Here is a 17,033-nt window from a genome sequence, read left to right as displayed (position 1 = left end):
AATGCTCTTATGTCACTGTATGTTTCTTATGAGATAACAAAGATTTTTCCTCAGTTTTGGATCATGAATATTTAAAATGTTTTGGAATGCACACATTATTTGCCACCTCATAGTTTTGAATCACAGAACGAGAAATCCATTACTGGAGAATCCTTCAGTATTCCATTATGGGAGTGAGCAAAATTTATTGTTTTTGTTCTTCTCATGCTCCCATATATTAAACTTCATAAAGAAAGAAAGAAAAAAGAAAAACTGCCTGTGTGTAATCTCTATGTTATACATTTTTCTTCACCCTCTTGGATACACCATGCTGCTCAAGAGTCCTGAATCTTTCACGGTTCAGCCTCAGCTGATTATCCTTAAGTGCCACATTGTGAGAGAATGAAAAACACAAAATCTCACTCTCAACTTTCTCCATAGCATGCATAATTTTTATATACCTCTGCAATATCTTTCCTTTATCATTTTTGTTCCTAAACTTAGTAACAGTCAAATGCTGTAACCATTTCTAAAGTGGAATGGCACCACAGATTTCCATAAGGGAACTGATACCAGAAGTTTTATTTTTTGATTGTTTTCAAACATGGAATTTGTCTTTTTCATAGGAGCCATTTATTATTATTATTATTATTATTAACCTTTATTTATAAAGCGCTGTAAATTTACACAGTGCTGTACATACAATCTTTTTAATTAGATGGTTCCCTGCCCTCAGGCTTACAATCTAAAAAGACATGCCATAAAAGGAGAAGGGAAAGGTGGTGGGGCTAGTAGGCTAATACATATACAGTACATAGCAATACAGGAAATGGTTCGATAAAACAGGCATCAAAAGAACATCAAATAGCAAGCGACAATTATGCAATGCCTGGGAACGCTTCTCTGAACAGGATGGTCTTCAACTCTGTTTTGAAGCTGGTTAAAGAAGTGATGGCCCTTGTACTAAGTTGACTTTTTATTGAACTCTACTCTACAATCCCAAAATCTCATTCTTCCTCCATTGGTGATAGCTCAGAAGTGTATACCTGAAGCTGGGACTTTTTGCCTCTATATGCAATATTTTACACTTGCTTATACAGAAATTCATTTACCATTAAATGGCCATTTTCCTAGTTCAGAAAACTCTTTGTCATCTCTTTTTCTTCTCACCACCTCTCAAAAACTGAGTTTATCAAAAAATTTGGCCATCTCACTACTCATCCCCAATTCCAGATAATTTATGAACAATTTAAGAAGGACTTTTCCCTATACAAATTCCTGAAGGACCTCCCTGTTCACATCCCGACATAAAAAGAAGTGAAGATTTATTACTCTGTCTTTCCTGTTCTTTAACCAGTTTCCAGTCAAGATGAGAACTTCTTGTACCCTATGACCACTCAGCTTAATCAGGAGTCATTGGTGATTAACTCTGTCAAAAGTGTTTTATAAGTTACAGTAAACAATGTTGACTGGCTCACCCCATCCATAAACATTTATTGACACTCTCAAAAAGTGCTAAAAAGTTGCAAGTTTAGATTTATCTTTGCAGAAGTCATGTTGATGCTTTTTCAACAGAGTGTTTCCTTCTATATACTTTTAAAAATTATTTTTAATCACATTTTCACCTATTTACACAGTTGTTAAGATAAACTGGCAAAGAATACGTTGGCCACATGCATTCTTTTTAAACTGGAATTTGGTCCAGAATAGTTGCCTTATGCAGTTACATTAGTGACAATTGGTGTAGTTTAAATCCAAGTCTCAGTTCCAGTTCTTATACATCTACACAGTGGAGCAAGCATGACTTAACAGCAAACTATGTACTTCAAACAGTTTACATTTTCATATCATGTAATTCCTTAATGGTGTTCTGCCAACAGGACTATAGATATGCAGAATTGTTTGGGAGAGAACCACAAGGAATTTGGTGGGACGATTTGTATGTAAACCTAAGATCAAGATGCATATTTCTTCAATAAATAGAACCTACCATGGTCTAATGAATTAAGTGACTAGATTCCAAGCATTCAAACATTATTAGCAGGCACAAGCATTTGTGTATCATCAGGGAAGGAAAGAATATCAAAGAGCATACTTACTATGTGCCGTGCTGCAAATACACCATCAACAATTGCACAACAGAAAGCTGCCACCACTCCAAAGCTGATAAACACAATGGATGCTATCAGCTGGAAAGAAAAAAAAACAGATGTGCATTATGCATTCCTTGCCGTTATTGTAATACTGCTATTGATTCTTGCACATGTCTGGACATTCAGCTTGTAGTCAAAATCAGAATTTTTGGTAAGTACTCTAAACTACAACCAAACATCTTCAATATGTGTTGTAGAAAACTTGTTAAAGAAGCCTTAGTGGCTAACAATATACCTGACATCTATGTCAGGAAATCCTTTAAGTATATTAATAATCTGTACATATAAAGAAAGAATAATTAAACCATTCATTGTGGTCAGATTTTGAAACAAAAGAGCTTGAGAAAATTATTTTTTAGATGACAACTCCAAGAATCTCTTAGCCAACAAGGCCAGTTGTCTATTCTTTAAAAAAAAACAGGCATAAAAAAGACCTACTTCCTATGGCTATTATATTTGTTGCTGTTATTAGCTACCTTTGAGTTGGTTCCGACTCATGGTAACCCTGTGGATGAGACATCTCCAAGAATCCCTATCCTCCACTGTCTTGCCCAGATCCTGCAAGCCCTTACCCATAGTCGCCCTGATTGAGTCTGTCCATATGGTTTGTGGCCTTTTTCTCTTTCTTCTACCCTCCACCTTTCCTAGCATTATTGTTTTTTCTAGTGATCCATGCCTTCTCATTATGTGGCCAAAGTACGATAGTCTCAACTTGATCATCTTTGCTTCCAAGGAGAGCCCTGGTCTGACCTGTTCAAGAAGCCATTTGTTTGTCTTCTTGGCTGCCCATCATATCTTTTCCAGAACCACATTCATATGAGTTGATTTTCGTTTTGTCTGCTTCCTTCACTGTCCAGCTGTCACATCTGTACATGGTAATTGAGAACACAGTGTCCTGAACAATTCTGACTTTAGTGCTCAGTTTTTGCTCTTCAGTATCTTTTTCAGTTCTTTCATAGCTGCCCTTCCCATTCCTAGCCTTCTTATTTTTTGACTGCAGTCCCCATTCTGGTCAATGTTTGATCCTAGATATGGGAATTCTTTATTTCAATTTCCTCATTGTCTAGATTTAATTTTGTATTTCTTCTGTGGTCATTATTTTTGTTTTCTTTACTTTCAGCATCAGACCTACCTTTGCAATTTCGTCTTTGACTTTCCTTATTAACTGTTCCAATTCCTGAATGTCTTCTGCTAATATTATGGTGTTGTCCGCATATCTTAGGCCCCATACAGACAGGCCAAAATAAAGCTGCTTTGGGTCACTTTGGAGGTATGGTGCATGCATCTTAAGAGCCTGGAAGCTGCAACAAAGCTGTGCTCCAGTCCTTAGGACTGGATTGTGGCTTTTGAGTGGCTTCTGGACTCTTAGGATGCATGCATCATTTAAACAGCATACCTCCAAAGTGACCCAAAGCAGCTTTATTTTGGCCTGTCTGTATGAGGCCTTAGGTTGTTAATGTTGCTTCCTCCTATTTTCACTCCTCCTTTTTTCTGATTCAGATTTTGCTTTTCTTATGATGTTTTCAGCATATAAGTTAAACAAGTAGGGTGATAGGATGCAGCCTTGCCTGACCCCTTTGCCTATTGGAAACCATTCTGTTTCCCTGAATTCTGTTCTGACGGTGGCCTATCATCCTTAGTACAAATTCATCATTAGGACTATCAGATATAATGGCATGCCCATGTCTTTGAGTGAATTCCATAGCTTTTCATGTTCTATACAATCAAAGGCTTTGCTGTAGTCTATGAAATACATGCCGATTCCTTTTTGCAATTCTTTGGAATTCTCCATATGGAATTCTCCATTAGCCATCACATGTTTGCAATGTGGCCCCTTGTGCCCCTTCCTTTTCTGAATCCTGTTTGCACCTCTGGGATTTCTCTCTCCATGTATGGTTGGAGTCTATGCTGCAGAATTTTGAGCATTATTTTGCTTGTGTATGAGATTAGTGCTATAGTTGCTGCAGTCTTTTGTATCTCCTTTCCTGTGAATTGGTATGTATATTGAGCGTTTCCAGTCTGTTGGCCATCCCTTTGTTTTCCATATTTGTTGGTATATTTCAGTTAGCACTGAAGTTGCATCTGTCTGTAGGCATTGTAGCAGTTCAACTGGTATACCATCTGTTCCCAGTGATTTATTTTTTCCTATTTCCTATATAGAAGATTCCAGTTCACTTCTTAGAATTTGGGGTTTGTCTTCATATGGCTCCTCATTCCAAATATCATTCACTTCCTCATCTTTTTTGTATAACTCTTCTGTGTATTGCCTCCAGCGTCTTTTTATTTCTTCTTCTTCCTGTATTATGTTCTTTTTTTCTCCATAGAGCATCCCTGCCCTCGGTTTGAACTTGGCTTTAATTTTTCAGATTTTTTGAGAAATCTTGTTCTTCCCTTTTTGTTTTTGTCTTCTGTTTCTGTGCATTGGTCATTGTTGTATTTCTCCTTATTCCTGCATGTCAGACGTTGGACAGTTGTGTTCATACTTCTGGCTCTGTTCCTATCTCCCTTTGCTTTTGATTTTCTTATTTCCTTTATCGCATGCAGTGTTTCATTTGTCATCCATTGTTTCTTATCTTTCTTTTTGGCCACTGTTAGTGTTTTCTTGCATATGTCCTTAATTATGTCTTTGACTTCTGTCACAGTTCTTCAGGTTCCTGGTCAGTTACACTCAATAGTTGAAATCTGTTTCTACATTGTCCTTGAATTCATCTGAAATGTTATTCAGGTCATATTTTGGTATAATGATGGTTTTTGCTTTCTTCTTCAGTTTAACTTTGATTTTTGTTATGAGAGGTTCATGGTCTGTGTCACAATCAGCTCCTCGTCTGGTTTTGGCCACAAGGATAGAGTTTCTCCATCTTCTACTTCTGATTATGTACTCTACCTGGTTTTTGTGTTTACCATATGGTAATATAAAGGGCTCTGAAGTCCATAATATTTATACACTGACTTCAAACAATCATCTGAGTATTCGTCTCAGTACCAGAATAAAATGGAAACTTACTCTTGTTGACTCTCTTCTATGTCCTGCAAGCGTGCAGTGACAAAAACAAAAACTAGGCCCACTAGAGAAGCCAACTATCAGCACTGTCTGAAGTGCTTGACCTCAACATTAGCAATTTACACAGCAGAGTGCAGAAGCACAAACTCAGTTAGTAGCATTTGGCAATATTGCACTGACCAATCTGGAATGATGTACAGACACAGCTGGATTCATTCAAAAGTCCCTGGAGGCTTTTGTCACTTGTTTCAATATGTACAAGTTATATACAAACTCTTCTGTAACTCTTTCCAACACTCACTGTCTGACATACAGTAAATTCACTGTAGAAAGGATGACTGTCAAGCCGAAGGGTTTAGCAATTTTATTATGCCGGCCAATAGTTCTGTTGTAAAAGTGACCCGTGCTAATCGGAGTCCATTTAATTAGCATTCAATTCATATATTACCATATTTCCAGACTGGATCATTTGGAAAACTTATGACTTAACTTCAGATTTCTCTAAACCTGAAGAACAAGGAAGACAAATTTGGGTGTCTTTTCCACATATTGCAACATGGCAGAATTTCCAAATTTTGCTTCATCTTTTTCCACAGTATACAAGCATTTTCAGTAAATGCCAGAATTGTTACCAGGAAAAACATGCCTGCTGCTATGACAACTAAAGAGTGCTATAGATAATACTGTAGAAAGGGCATTCACAAAATTGATCCTCATCATATTCTGCCTGAAGTGCAGCTATCTGCACTGAGGCACCTGTATTGTCAGCTGGTGTGAGGGTAAGATGGTAAGACCAGGATCAGCTGTCAGCCATTCATTTATTTTGATACTATGTCATGTCTTTCTGGAAACTGAATTCCATGTCTCCAATCACAAATGTCCTGAAATGTGGACTCCACCTTCACTGTAAAAAGTTAAAATACACAAGCTCCTGCATGGATGCCCACTCCTCAGCTATTAAAGCAGCTTATCGCTGCAGTAGGCACGAAGCCTCACAATTTATGTCCTGTCAGACTATTCTTTCCAAAGGTCGGTGCCTCAATAATGGCACTGCTGTAATTGAGACTTCACTAGACAACTGTCACAGCAGAGGAGATATGATTATGTCATGGGTACTGGGTGTTCATTATTCATTCATGTCTATTCTAGCTGCAGCACAGGCCACAATTACAATGGATGTCTAGTGAGAAAAGGATTTGTAATTATCCAGCTATGGAATCACTCAAGTGAGGTCAGGGATCACGTTTTAAAAAAACAAAACTTTAAACCCATTGAAGTATCCTGTTTGTTTGAATGATTATCATGATAAAGTTGGAAAAATCACTGGTCAAATATATATATATATATATATATATATATATATATAGACTGGGGGATTGAGGGTCCTTTGGCCTTTGAAAACTAATCTGTAGTCTGTTTGGAGTCCCATCATCACCTTCTGACCATCTGGGTGTCCAAGTTGTGATGATGTTGATATCTAGACAGGCATTCAAGAATGCAGTACATAAGCATTCTCAACTATGGGATTCTGAGGATATTTATATGGGACGTAGAGCAGGCTCTCTGGTAATCTTTAGGCCATTTATTATACGCAGTCATATAGATATACAGCCTCCTTAGGGAGAAACACATACAGACACACAGCAATGTCTGGGCACTTCCTTTCATCATGTTACATTACACTGCATGTGAAGCATCATACCTTCATTACATCAGTACATGGCAAGTAAGATGTTATATTATCGTAAGAACTGAACTCAATGTCGCTGCCTTTGGCTCTGATCTGCTTTTCCTGGAATATGACCTTGTTTTGGACTACTCCTGCATTTTCACCCTTTAGGCTGACAGTTTCCCCTAGGCTTCAGCACCTGACTTCTGAGGCAGACCTATGACATGTCCTAAACAACAGTACCTCCTTTACATGTGCTGACTGCATAATGAACTCTCCATGAGTACATGGACTGTGAGGGTACCTTACTAGCCCAACTCTCCAAATTATGTGGCTAGTACCTTTCATATCTTTAACATCCAGTCACTGATTCTGCCCATCTTTGTAGTGTAAGGCAGTGGTTCTCAGACTTTGGTCCTTTGGATGTTTTTGACTTCAGTTTCCAGAAGCCTAAGCCAGCTTGGCCAGTGTTCAAGGATTCTGGGAGTTGAATCTCAGAAAAACCTGGAAAACCAAAGTTTGAGAATCACCATTGTAGGGGAATGGATAAAGTTATATATGTATGTGTATGATATGTGGGGATGGAGAGTACATACAGTGTGGAATGGGGCTAGCATTCCATTACTCATGGAAAACTCTTCACACAAATGATCTGGAAAGTAGCAGGGCCTTCTTAATTATGGCCCCAGAATTTAGAGTGGTTTTAGAGTGTCAATGCTTCTCTAAGCAGCTGGATACAATACTTTCTGGGAGTCCCCCAGTCTCCTTGGCCAGTCTCCCTGCTTTTCTGTTTTGTTGGAGTGGTGATTCAACAGTAGTGAAGGTGGTGCTCCTCTTCTTCCTATCAATTTTGTATGTCAATCATTTCAGCCCTATACCCAACTGTATCCCGTGATTGGTCTTGGTAACAATAATGGTTTATATTAGTTGAGTCCAGGTTATTTGAAAGACCATATCTTGCTTTACAAGCCCACTAGAGCCCTGAGATCATCAGGAGAGGCCCTTCTCTCTGTCTTACCACCCTCTCAAGTTTGTTTGGTGGGAACAAGAGAGAGGTCCTTCTCAATGGCTGCTCCCAAAGCTCTGGAACTCTCTCCCTGCCCTCTTTTCAGCGGCAAATAAAAACATTCTTATGCGACCAGGCTTTCTCAAACTGACAAGGGTTGGACTTTAAATACTGTGCCAGGTTTGTATATGGTTTTGTATAGAGTTTTTAATATATTTTAATTTTTTATGTGTAATGTTTTTAATTTTTTTTAATTGTTTAATTGTTTTTTAAACTTTGTATTTACATTTTAATGCTTTGTATTTTTTTTAACTTGTATTCTGTTAAATTTTGTTAGCTGCCTTGAGTCCCTATACTGGGAGAAAGGCGGGATATAATAATTAGTTCTTCTTCCAGATAAACTTAAATATATCTATTAACATATGAACATATACAAAGCTACTTTATAGCACATGCTACTATCTGAGGGTGCAGTTTTAGTTGTTTCAGTCTCTCCCAGGAATGATAGTAAGAATCTGGCAGTCAAAACTGGCCAGCTAATCCACAGTATGTGCCAACCCAAATTTAATGGTTAGATTGTAGCCCATCATTGTCTATTCTACTGACAGGTCTCTAACAAAGATATTTCCCATCACCTGTTACCCTTTGCCATTGCGGCAAAGTTGTGACAGTGAAGGCATCCTCTGGGGTCACCTTGTCCCATAATACCTTACCGTCTGAGGAAAGACCACCTTAGATGAACACAACTCTGGTACTGCCCATGTTGTCACAACTGAAAAAGCAGGTTGAAGAAGGTCATATTCAAGACAACTAATTTGCAGCTGACCTCTCCCTAGTCCTATCTTTCTAAGTGCCATTAAAGTGCTCATATATAGGAGACCGGGGTGGGGGGGTGGGAGCAAGGTATGCATTTGCCAAACCAGTGTTTTGTTTTTGTTTTTTAATATTGAACTTGTTTCACAAGGCAAGACATTTGAGAAGTACAAATGGTGCCAGGTGTTTTAGGGGCACAACTCCTTATACCCAAGAAAAGAAAGTGCAATGCCTCTGGTCATAAACCTGTGAAAAACAGAGTGGAAAACAGAACTAGAGCAATATGGCTTTCAGAGTATATGGCATTAGACATGGGGCAGGAGGGATCCAGAACAGTTGTGGTAAGCGCAGGAAGCGCATGAGTGGGCATGAAGAGACTAGTGATAAGAAAAAATAGCTTTGTATTTGGGATGGGGAATAGGGTTGTGCGTCAGGAGTATCTCAGGTCCTGAGATGTCAGGGTCCGAACTTGAGACTTAGAGGGTGACACTTTGTAATACCACAAGAACAGATCCTGCTAGTGTTATAAGGTAGGATTTATCAAGCATCAACCACAGTTACATAGTTCAAACATTAGAAACCACAAAATCTAACAAATGAGATACACAGACACACACTTTTCAAGGCAGTCCTCTCAACCTAAATTCCTCCCATTCACACTGGCAGCTGGAGAAGAGGGGCCAGGCCCTGTGATCTGAAAACCTTAGTGAGGAATACATACATACATACACACACACACCCCTACCTCCTATATGAGAGCCAGCATGTTGTAGTGGTTTGAGCATTAGACCACAACTCTGGAGACCAGGGTTCAAATCTCAACTTGGCCATGAAAATCCACTGGGTCACCTTGGGCTAATCACACCCTCTCAGCCTCAGAGGATTACAATGGCACTGAAGAAACTTGTCCATTATATGTTTACTTTAGGGTTGCCATAAGTCAAAAACGACTTGAAGGCACATAACATTATACACACACACACACACACACACACACACACACACACACACACACAAAACCTGGCAATTGGCTACAAACATACAACTGGTTACTATAGCAAATCACTCCTGGCTTTAAAATGTATGAGTACCTAGAGACTTCAATATTCACTCCTCCTTCCTCTGAATCTAAAGCCTGCTTTTTGTATATTTTCTGCATGTATGTTGAACAAATAGGGTGATAACATGCATCCTTGTTTAATTCTCTTTCCAACTGGAAACCACCGTGTTTCTCCATATTCTGTTCTAAATGTAGCCTTTTGTATAGATTGCACATCAGAATAATCAAATGTATTGACACACACAGCTCTTTAAGTACAATGTATAGCTTTTTGTGATCTATGCAGTCAAAGACTTTGCTATAGTCCCTGCAAGTTCAACTGCAAGTTGAATGAGGAGGGTGGGTACTACAATTTCATGGCCTGTTGCTGATCTCTTAATGATTGTTTCGCATGCAGAAAAATTAGCATTATGTGTACCTTGGTCTTCAGCTTGATTGTGTAGATCTACATGCTCACATTAGTCAGTCCCTGGTCCAAGGAGTACTCCTACCTAAAAGCATTCCGTAATATAGCTTTGTGAGAAGAAATGGGGGTATTGGGAGCATGGGGACACTTCTATGTTTGTTCCACTAGAATACAATTGGCATAGAACAGAAATGGATATGGGCCAGATCCAAACTGTAGGGGCTTTCTTTATAAGTAGCAGGGGAAAGTCAGGCAGCAGAAGCAGTGAAGTGCTAGAACTGAACATTGATGTTGTGTCAAACGACAACACCAGGACAAGTTTTGTTTCCTAGACAGATTTATTCAAGAGTGTTTGTGTAGCAGGAGCTTTGATCTCTATGATGAGCTAACCCTCCCTAAAGCAAGGTTTAGGCTAAGAAATATTTTGCTCCCTCAGAGACTGCAGACACTAAATTTGTTCTAAGGTGTCTCTTTAGAAACAGTTTTCTTATCCTCCATTCTTGCTTCATTAGTTGATGCCACAAAATCAAAACAATAAATCATGAGCACATTTCAGTTCTCCAAATTGTTCATTTTCAGCATTTTATGAAGAGCATATTACCTATCAAAATATTTTATGATATGTTGAATTTATAGCTTAAACTTTGAGATTCATCATCTGTGCTGCCCACAAAAGCCTAACATCTGCAGGAATAAAACTGCACATGCACATAAAAACTGTAAGTGCAAGGGCATGCAGATGGTCATTTCTGTTTTACCATATTCTAGCTCAATAATGAAGACAGAAATAAACAATTCTTCAGATCCTCTTTTTCCCCCATTGCCATAGCCATTCATTTAAATATTCTGCATAAGGCTCTTGTATTTTATCACTTTTCCCTCCATGAGTACCACAAGAGAGATGCACATGCTGACTCAGCTTTTTGCACATATGGCCAATGGAGATGCATATGCCCATCTATATCACAATGATCACCCCAAACCTACTGAATTGTTTGGAAGCACAATTTGAGAGCAGAGATTTGAACCCTGGTCTCCAGAGTCCTAGTCCCAGCTAAAAAGAGTTTATGTTTTTTTCAGTCATGATCTCTCACAGGATCCTAGAGTTCCAGGGAATTCTGATTGAAAACGCTGCAATAAAATACGGATTTAAGTCTTGTGGCTACATATCACCATCAGACTAGAAACTGATTCCAGTGGAAACAAGTGGAAAGCAACCTGTGCAAAAACAAAATCATAATATAAGAAATACCATGATAAAGAAATTATAGTTACGTTGGAAAGCATGCAGAAAATATGATTTTTCACCTGCAATGAACCACTGAGAACATAAGGCTGAAAAGGTGGTTGAAAATGGTGAAATAAAGATCTTATAGAGCCAGTCTGGTGTGGTGGTTTGCGCATTGGACTATGACTATGGAGAGCAAGGTTTGAATCCCCATTTCAGCCTCAGAAGCCCACTGGGAAACCTTGGGTACATCACATTCGCTCAGCATCACAGTAAGGCAAAGGCAAACCCTTCCCCCCCCCCCCCCGCCGCGCAAAAAAAACCCCCCAATTTTGACAAGAAAACCCTGTGATAGGTTTGCCTTAGGGTTGCCGTAAGTTCGAAATGAGCTGAAGGCACACAAAAACAAAGGTCTTGTGGGACTCTACTATCCAAACTGGCAGAGTTCACTGAAGAGCTCAGAACTCATATGAGACTGCCTGCTCCATTCTGTAAACTTGTGTTTCCACAGATTACAGAGAGGTGAAGATAATCTAACATGAGTTGTCCGTTCCACTCAAACAAAAAGTGTTCCTTGCACAGTCTCTAACATTTCATCAGAACAGGCTCAGAGAAAGTTATTCAACAGAATGCATGTGCTGCTGAATACATAACAATTTACAGCTCAGCATTAGGAAGCAGCATTCCAAAAGTCAAGAATGAACAAAACATAGGTTTTTTGGTGGGTTTTTCAGGCTATGCAGCCATGTTCTAGAAGAGTTTTTTTCTGATGTTTTGTCAGCATGTGTGGCTGGCATCTTCAGAGAATGCTGGCATGGAAGTGAGTGGAGTATATATACACTGTGTGACCTTTGGTTGGAAGAACGTGATTTACATGTTAATCTGTGTGCTGGTCTGTTCCTTCCAACCAAAGGTCACACACACAAAGCGTATATATACCTCACTCACTTCTCTGTCAGCATTCCCTGAAGATGCCAGCCACAGATGCTTGCAAAACATGAGGAAAAAAACTCTTCTAGAACACAGCCACATAGCCCGAAAAACCCACAAAAAACTATGGATGCTGGCCCTCGAGTTCACAATGAACAAAATATTTGGTTAACTTATGGTAAGAAGAATTACAAGTTCTGCCTATATGGTAAGAAGAATTACAAGTTCTGCCTATCCAAAAGAAAAACCTACCTGACACTACAAAAAAAGTAATAAACCTTTAAAAATCAATTTAAAATTACAGAAGACTAGCTGAGGCATTGGCCAAGAACAGCTATTTCACAATTGCTTCTTTGTTGATAACACTGACACAAACACATTTCATCACTTTAACTGGAGTTCCTGTTGAGGGCAATTGAGAGCAATGGGAATGAAACACAACATCATGGTTATAAAATTTAAGGAACAGAAGTGTAAAAGCAATTCAGACAGCTTTATTTCTGTTGGAGGTGTCACTTTACAATATAGTTTGAGTCTCCTTTATTTGAAAAGCTTGGGGCCACAAGTGTTTTAGATTTCAGATTTTTATTTTATTTTATTTTATGGATTTTGAAATACCTATATTTGCTTTTACATATATAATGAGGTTGACATATATTGGAGGTCTTTAAGCAGAGGCTAGATGGCCATCTGTTGGAGATGCTTTGATTTGGATTTCCTGCATGGCAGGGGGTTGGACTGGATGGCCCTTGTGGTCTCTTCCAACTCTATGATTCTATGATTCTATGATCTTGGACATGGGACCCAAGTTTAAACACAAAACTCATACAAATAGCCTGAAGGCAATTTTATACAATAATTTTAATAATTTGTGCATGAAACAAAGTTTATGTAAACTGAACCATCAGAAAGCAGTAGGCATCACTATCTTGGCCACCCATGAAAAAACGGTTTAGGTTTTGGAGTATTTTGGATTTCAGAATTCCAGACAAAGGAGACTTAAGCTATATTTACTTTTTCAGATTTGAGAACTCAGCAGAACTACCTCCTAGAAATACCTTAACAAAAATGATCATCAGGCATGTAATAGTTCAGAGCTGAAAAATCCACTCTGAATTTTTACCAGTGCTCCTCTTGCAACTGCTCTGAGTGGAACAGGAGCTCCATCATTGCAAAAATAGGGGGGAATAAAATCCAGAGTTGATCTGTCACCCCTGTTGCAGTTGAGCCATTTTCTTCTAGACTAATACTGGCTCAGGGAGATCATGTGGTTCTGTAATGGATTTACAAAAGACCATCTGCCTCTTTCTAGCTGAAAAGTCCATGCCAAAATATTATAAGATTTCATATCCACCACCACTATGGGCCACTCGTTCTGCAATCAGAACAAGGTGCCCAGCCCATGTAACTGTAGCTCGGTGTCTTGTTCTGGCCTTAAAAGCAATCAACCCATAACAGAGGCTGAAATGACTGGATGCCTGTTAAGACAGCCACCGTGGCCCCAGGAACAGAGACTGAGGTAAAAGGGGCAGGATGGGCCAGCTGTTAAGGTAGAATACTCCAGGATGCCCTTGGTGTATACTGGCCAGTGCAGATAAGGCCCAAGATGGAACATGTTTGTTTACACAAACAATGTGTAAGGAGCAGGCAGTATTGGTGAGTGTTGTATTCACCAACGCTCTAGGAGACAATTGTTTGAATCTCCACTGGGTGACCTTGGGCAAGTGACATTCGCTCAGCCTTAGAGGAATGCAATGACAAAGACCCTCTGAACTAATCTTGCCAAGAAAATTCTATGAAAGATTCATCTTAAGGTTACCGTAAGTTAAAGAAATGACTTGAAGGCACACAACAACAGCAAAGTAGCAGGCAAGAATAGGAAACAGGAGAATGACAAAGTGAAAATACCACAGGAAAGACAAGGAAAAGTCAGGAGGAAAGAAAAGATTGGATTATCCTGAAGTGAACAACCCATCAGTTCACCACAAAGTAAGCAGGATGAGCTAACTCATGATGTGCATCAACCGAGCTGCATGTTGCAGATTTTCTTTTTTAAAAAAGTCACTTTCCAAAAGGGAAATAATGGAAAATATTTAGCAGAACAACATTTTGATCTTGAAGAAAGAAGAGCCACGGTCATCATCAAAACTCACCTCAATTGGCCAGTATGGACCAGCATTTATTGTCTTTAAAATAGTTTAGATTTTTAAAACAGTACTTAATCATAATACTTGCTCACCATTTGCTTCCGATTCTCTACCAGATGAATACCAATAATTCCTAGGAATGATCCGAAGCCAAGCTATGTCAAGAAAGAAGAAACTGGGTTAGCTGTGTATATGATCTAGAATGAATTTTAGAAAAGCAAAGAAGAGAATGTGAAAATGTGCAAGAACCACAGCTCTATACTTGGACACATATGAGTATACTTTGGGGCACCTCCATTTCAAATAATTTCAAATATTTAATTGGAAATAAGAATTTTAAAAGTTGCCACCAACCAAAATAGATTGCCCTAGACTAGATAGACCAGTCACCTAACTCAGTACAAAGTACTGTATATACTCATGCATAAATCTAGAAATTTTAGTCAAAAAATTGATCCAAAAAAACTGGGTCGACTTATCCATGGGTCAGTGTAAGTACTGTACTTTAACGCTTATCAAAAAAGGAACCATGCTCTGGTGAAAGGCGAGAGCTTAATATCTTCTCAGAGCAGCTAAAAGAAGTATTAACTCCCTCTACTATCTCATCCATCCAACCTTTAGGGTGAATACAAACAGTTATGCCTGTCAAAATTTTTAAAGATCTTTAGCATCATTTTCCTTTCCTTCATCCTTTATATCCTTTGTTACATGCTGCTAAGTTTTACCCTCGACTTATCCACAGGTCATATCAAAATCCATAATTCTGGCCCCAAAACTTGCCCTTGACTTATACATAAGATTGAGTTATAGTCGAGTATATACGGTAGTTTCACATTAAACAGAGAAAGAAGAAATAATCACACACACACACACCAGAGGGCTCATATAACCATTCGGTTTGCCAGTTCAGGATCAACTGTGCTAAAACCTGAAATATAGGAATGGCCCCTAGTGATGCCATTACGCATTATGAATTAAGTACTAAATACAGTTACTATGTGCCATTTAAATATGCAGATACACAACAGAGCATAAGTAAATACCCCTTGAGAGTCTTTGTAAGCTGCAGTAAGTAATCAACCAATTAATCCTTGCAAATTGTAGCAAGCTCCTGCTCCACTAGCTGAACTGGACACAGTGAGCCCTTGGTGTTACCCAAAATGCTGGGGTCCTGGGAGGGCACCCACAGATTAATATGCTTTAGGGGAATTTTTAATAGTGCAAAATATTTTGTCCAGGGTAATAGTTGGTCTTGGGATCCCAACCCTATATATAACAATTCCAAATCCCATAGAACTCCAGAGGCAATTCCAAATGGATTTTGCAGTTTTATTAAGGAAATAATCAACACACACACACACACACACATATACACAAACTAACAAAACAAAGGCACAAGAAGGTAGATAGTGGAGGCCTTGCTAATGGTGATACTTACCAATACTGAAGCTTGGTTCCAATTAAGGGTGTCCAGAACAGAGATGGCTCAATAGCTGACTAGGCAAGTTGGTTGGCCATCTTATTGAGATGTCTAGTGAAACTGACAGCGTCTTCCTAATTTCAAACTAGAACAAACTGCTAGTGTGCAGGCAGTGGTATATATACCTAAAATCATGTTTCAAGGCAGAAATCAAATACTGAATGGCTAACTGGTTTTCCAGGAGTAAAATAATGGTTGGGAGCTGTAGTAAATGTTCGGACAATTGGTGTGAATATCTCAGACAAAGCAAACCCCTTGCTGCTGGAGAAGTGTCCTTTGTCTGTATAAGCACAACCATCTCCTTCGGCCAGAGTCCCATCATTGCCCTCTACAGGAAAAAGGGATTATGCCGATGTCTTGGGTGATCTCATTGTGATGTGTGTTTTGCTTTCTTCCTCCCTTGCTAGAACCAACCGGATTATGGCCAGATTTCCACCTTGGGATTGCCTTTTCAGGTCACCCATAGGTCCCTCACCTCAATGTCCCTTTTAATATTAGATTGATATCAAATATGTGAGGGGTGATTGGAGGCCAGGTCCTAGGGTAACAGTGGTATCTACTGGGGTTTGGTTTCAGGAACTCCTGTAGATACGAAAATCCATGGCTGCTCAAGCCTTATTAAATACAATAGACAGTAAAATGGTGTCCCTTATAAAAAATGACAAAATCAAGGTTTTCTTTATAAAGTTTATGCAGTCAGCCCTCAGTATCTGTGGGGGATCTGTTCTGAATCCCCCCTCCCACATATACCAATATCCACAGATGCTTAAGTCCCATTGTCCCTAATGGCAGTGTGGCCACATGACCATGCTGCTATTAGGGACAACTGGACGGAAGGCCTTTCTCCCTCCCTCCTCCTCCTCCTCATGCTGCTGCTGCTGCTTCAAGCGATGCAAGACCAGTGAGCAGGGGGCAAGCTGAACAAAGCAGTGAGGACGTAGCTGAGGTGCCATACTGAGAGGCTGTGGGACTGCTGAGGGGTCTGGGCTGGCTCTGGCTGGGGGTGGGGATGAGGGACAGGGCTGGCCCGAGGAGCCACCTGCTGCCTGAGGCTGCTTGCCAGCCTGACTTTCCCACCCATGAAAGGATGCTTCCCTCGGTCATCCCACCCACAGGTCATTGTTTTTGGTTCTGGGGGAAGAACCTGCTCCCCTCTCGTCT

General features: G+C 39.5%; 1 protein-coding gene across 1 annotated transcript in view; it reads right to left on the bottom strand.

Annotated features, from left to right (window-relative positions):
* Positions 1-17,033, bottom strand: part of TMEM255B (transmembrane protein 255B) — a 64,177-nt gene that overhangs the window by 32,484 nt on the left and 14,660 nt on the right. Inside the window, exons 3-4 of the mRNA XM_089511332.1 lie at positions 14,485-14,547; positions 2,079-2,168 (exon numbers count right to left, since the gene is read on the bottom strand). Coding sequence (XP_089367458.1) covers positions 2,079-2,168; positions 14,485-14,547 — 153 coding nt within the window. The remainder of the gene's footprint in view (positions 1-2,078; positions 2,169-14,484; positions 14,548-17,033) is intronic.

The sequence above is a fragment of the Sceloporus occidentalis genome, unplaced genomic scaffold (assembly GCF_023333645.1).
Source record: "Sceloporus occidentalis isolate IW3139 unplaced genomic scaffold, rSceOcc1.0.p SCAF_2, whole genome shotgun sequence".
NCBI lineage: Eukaryota > Metazoa > Chordata > Lepidosauria > Squamata > Phrynosomatidae > Sceloporus > Sceloporus occidentalis.
Note: the sequence above shows the minus strand (reverse complement) of the source record. Positions and strands in the feature narration are given on the sequence as shown.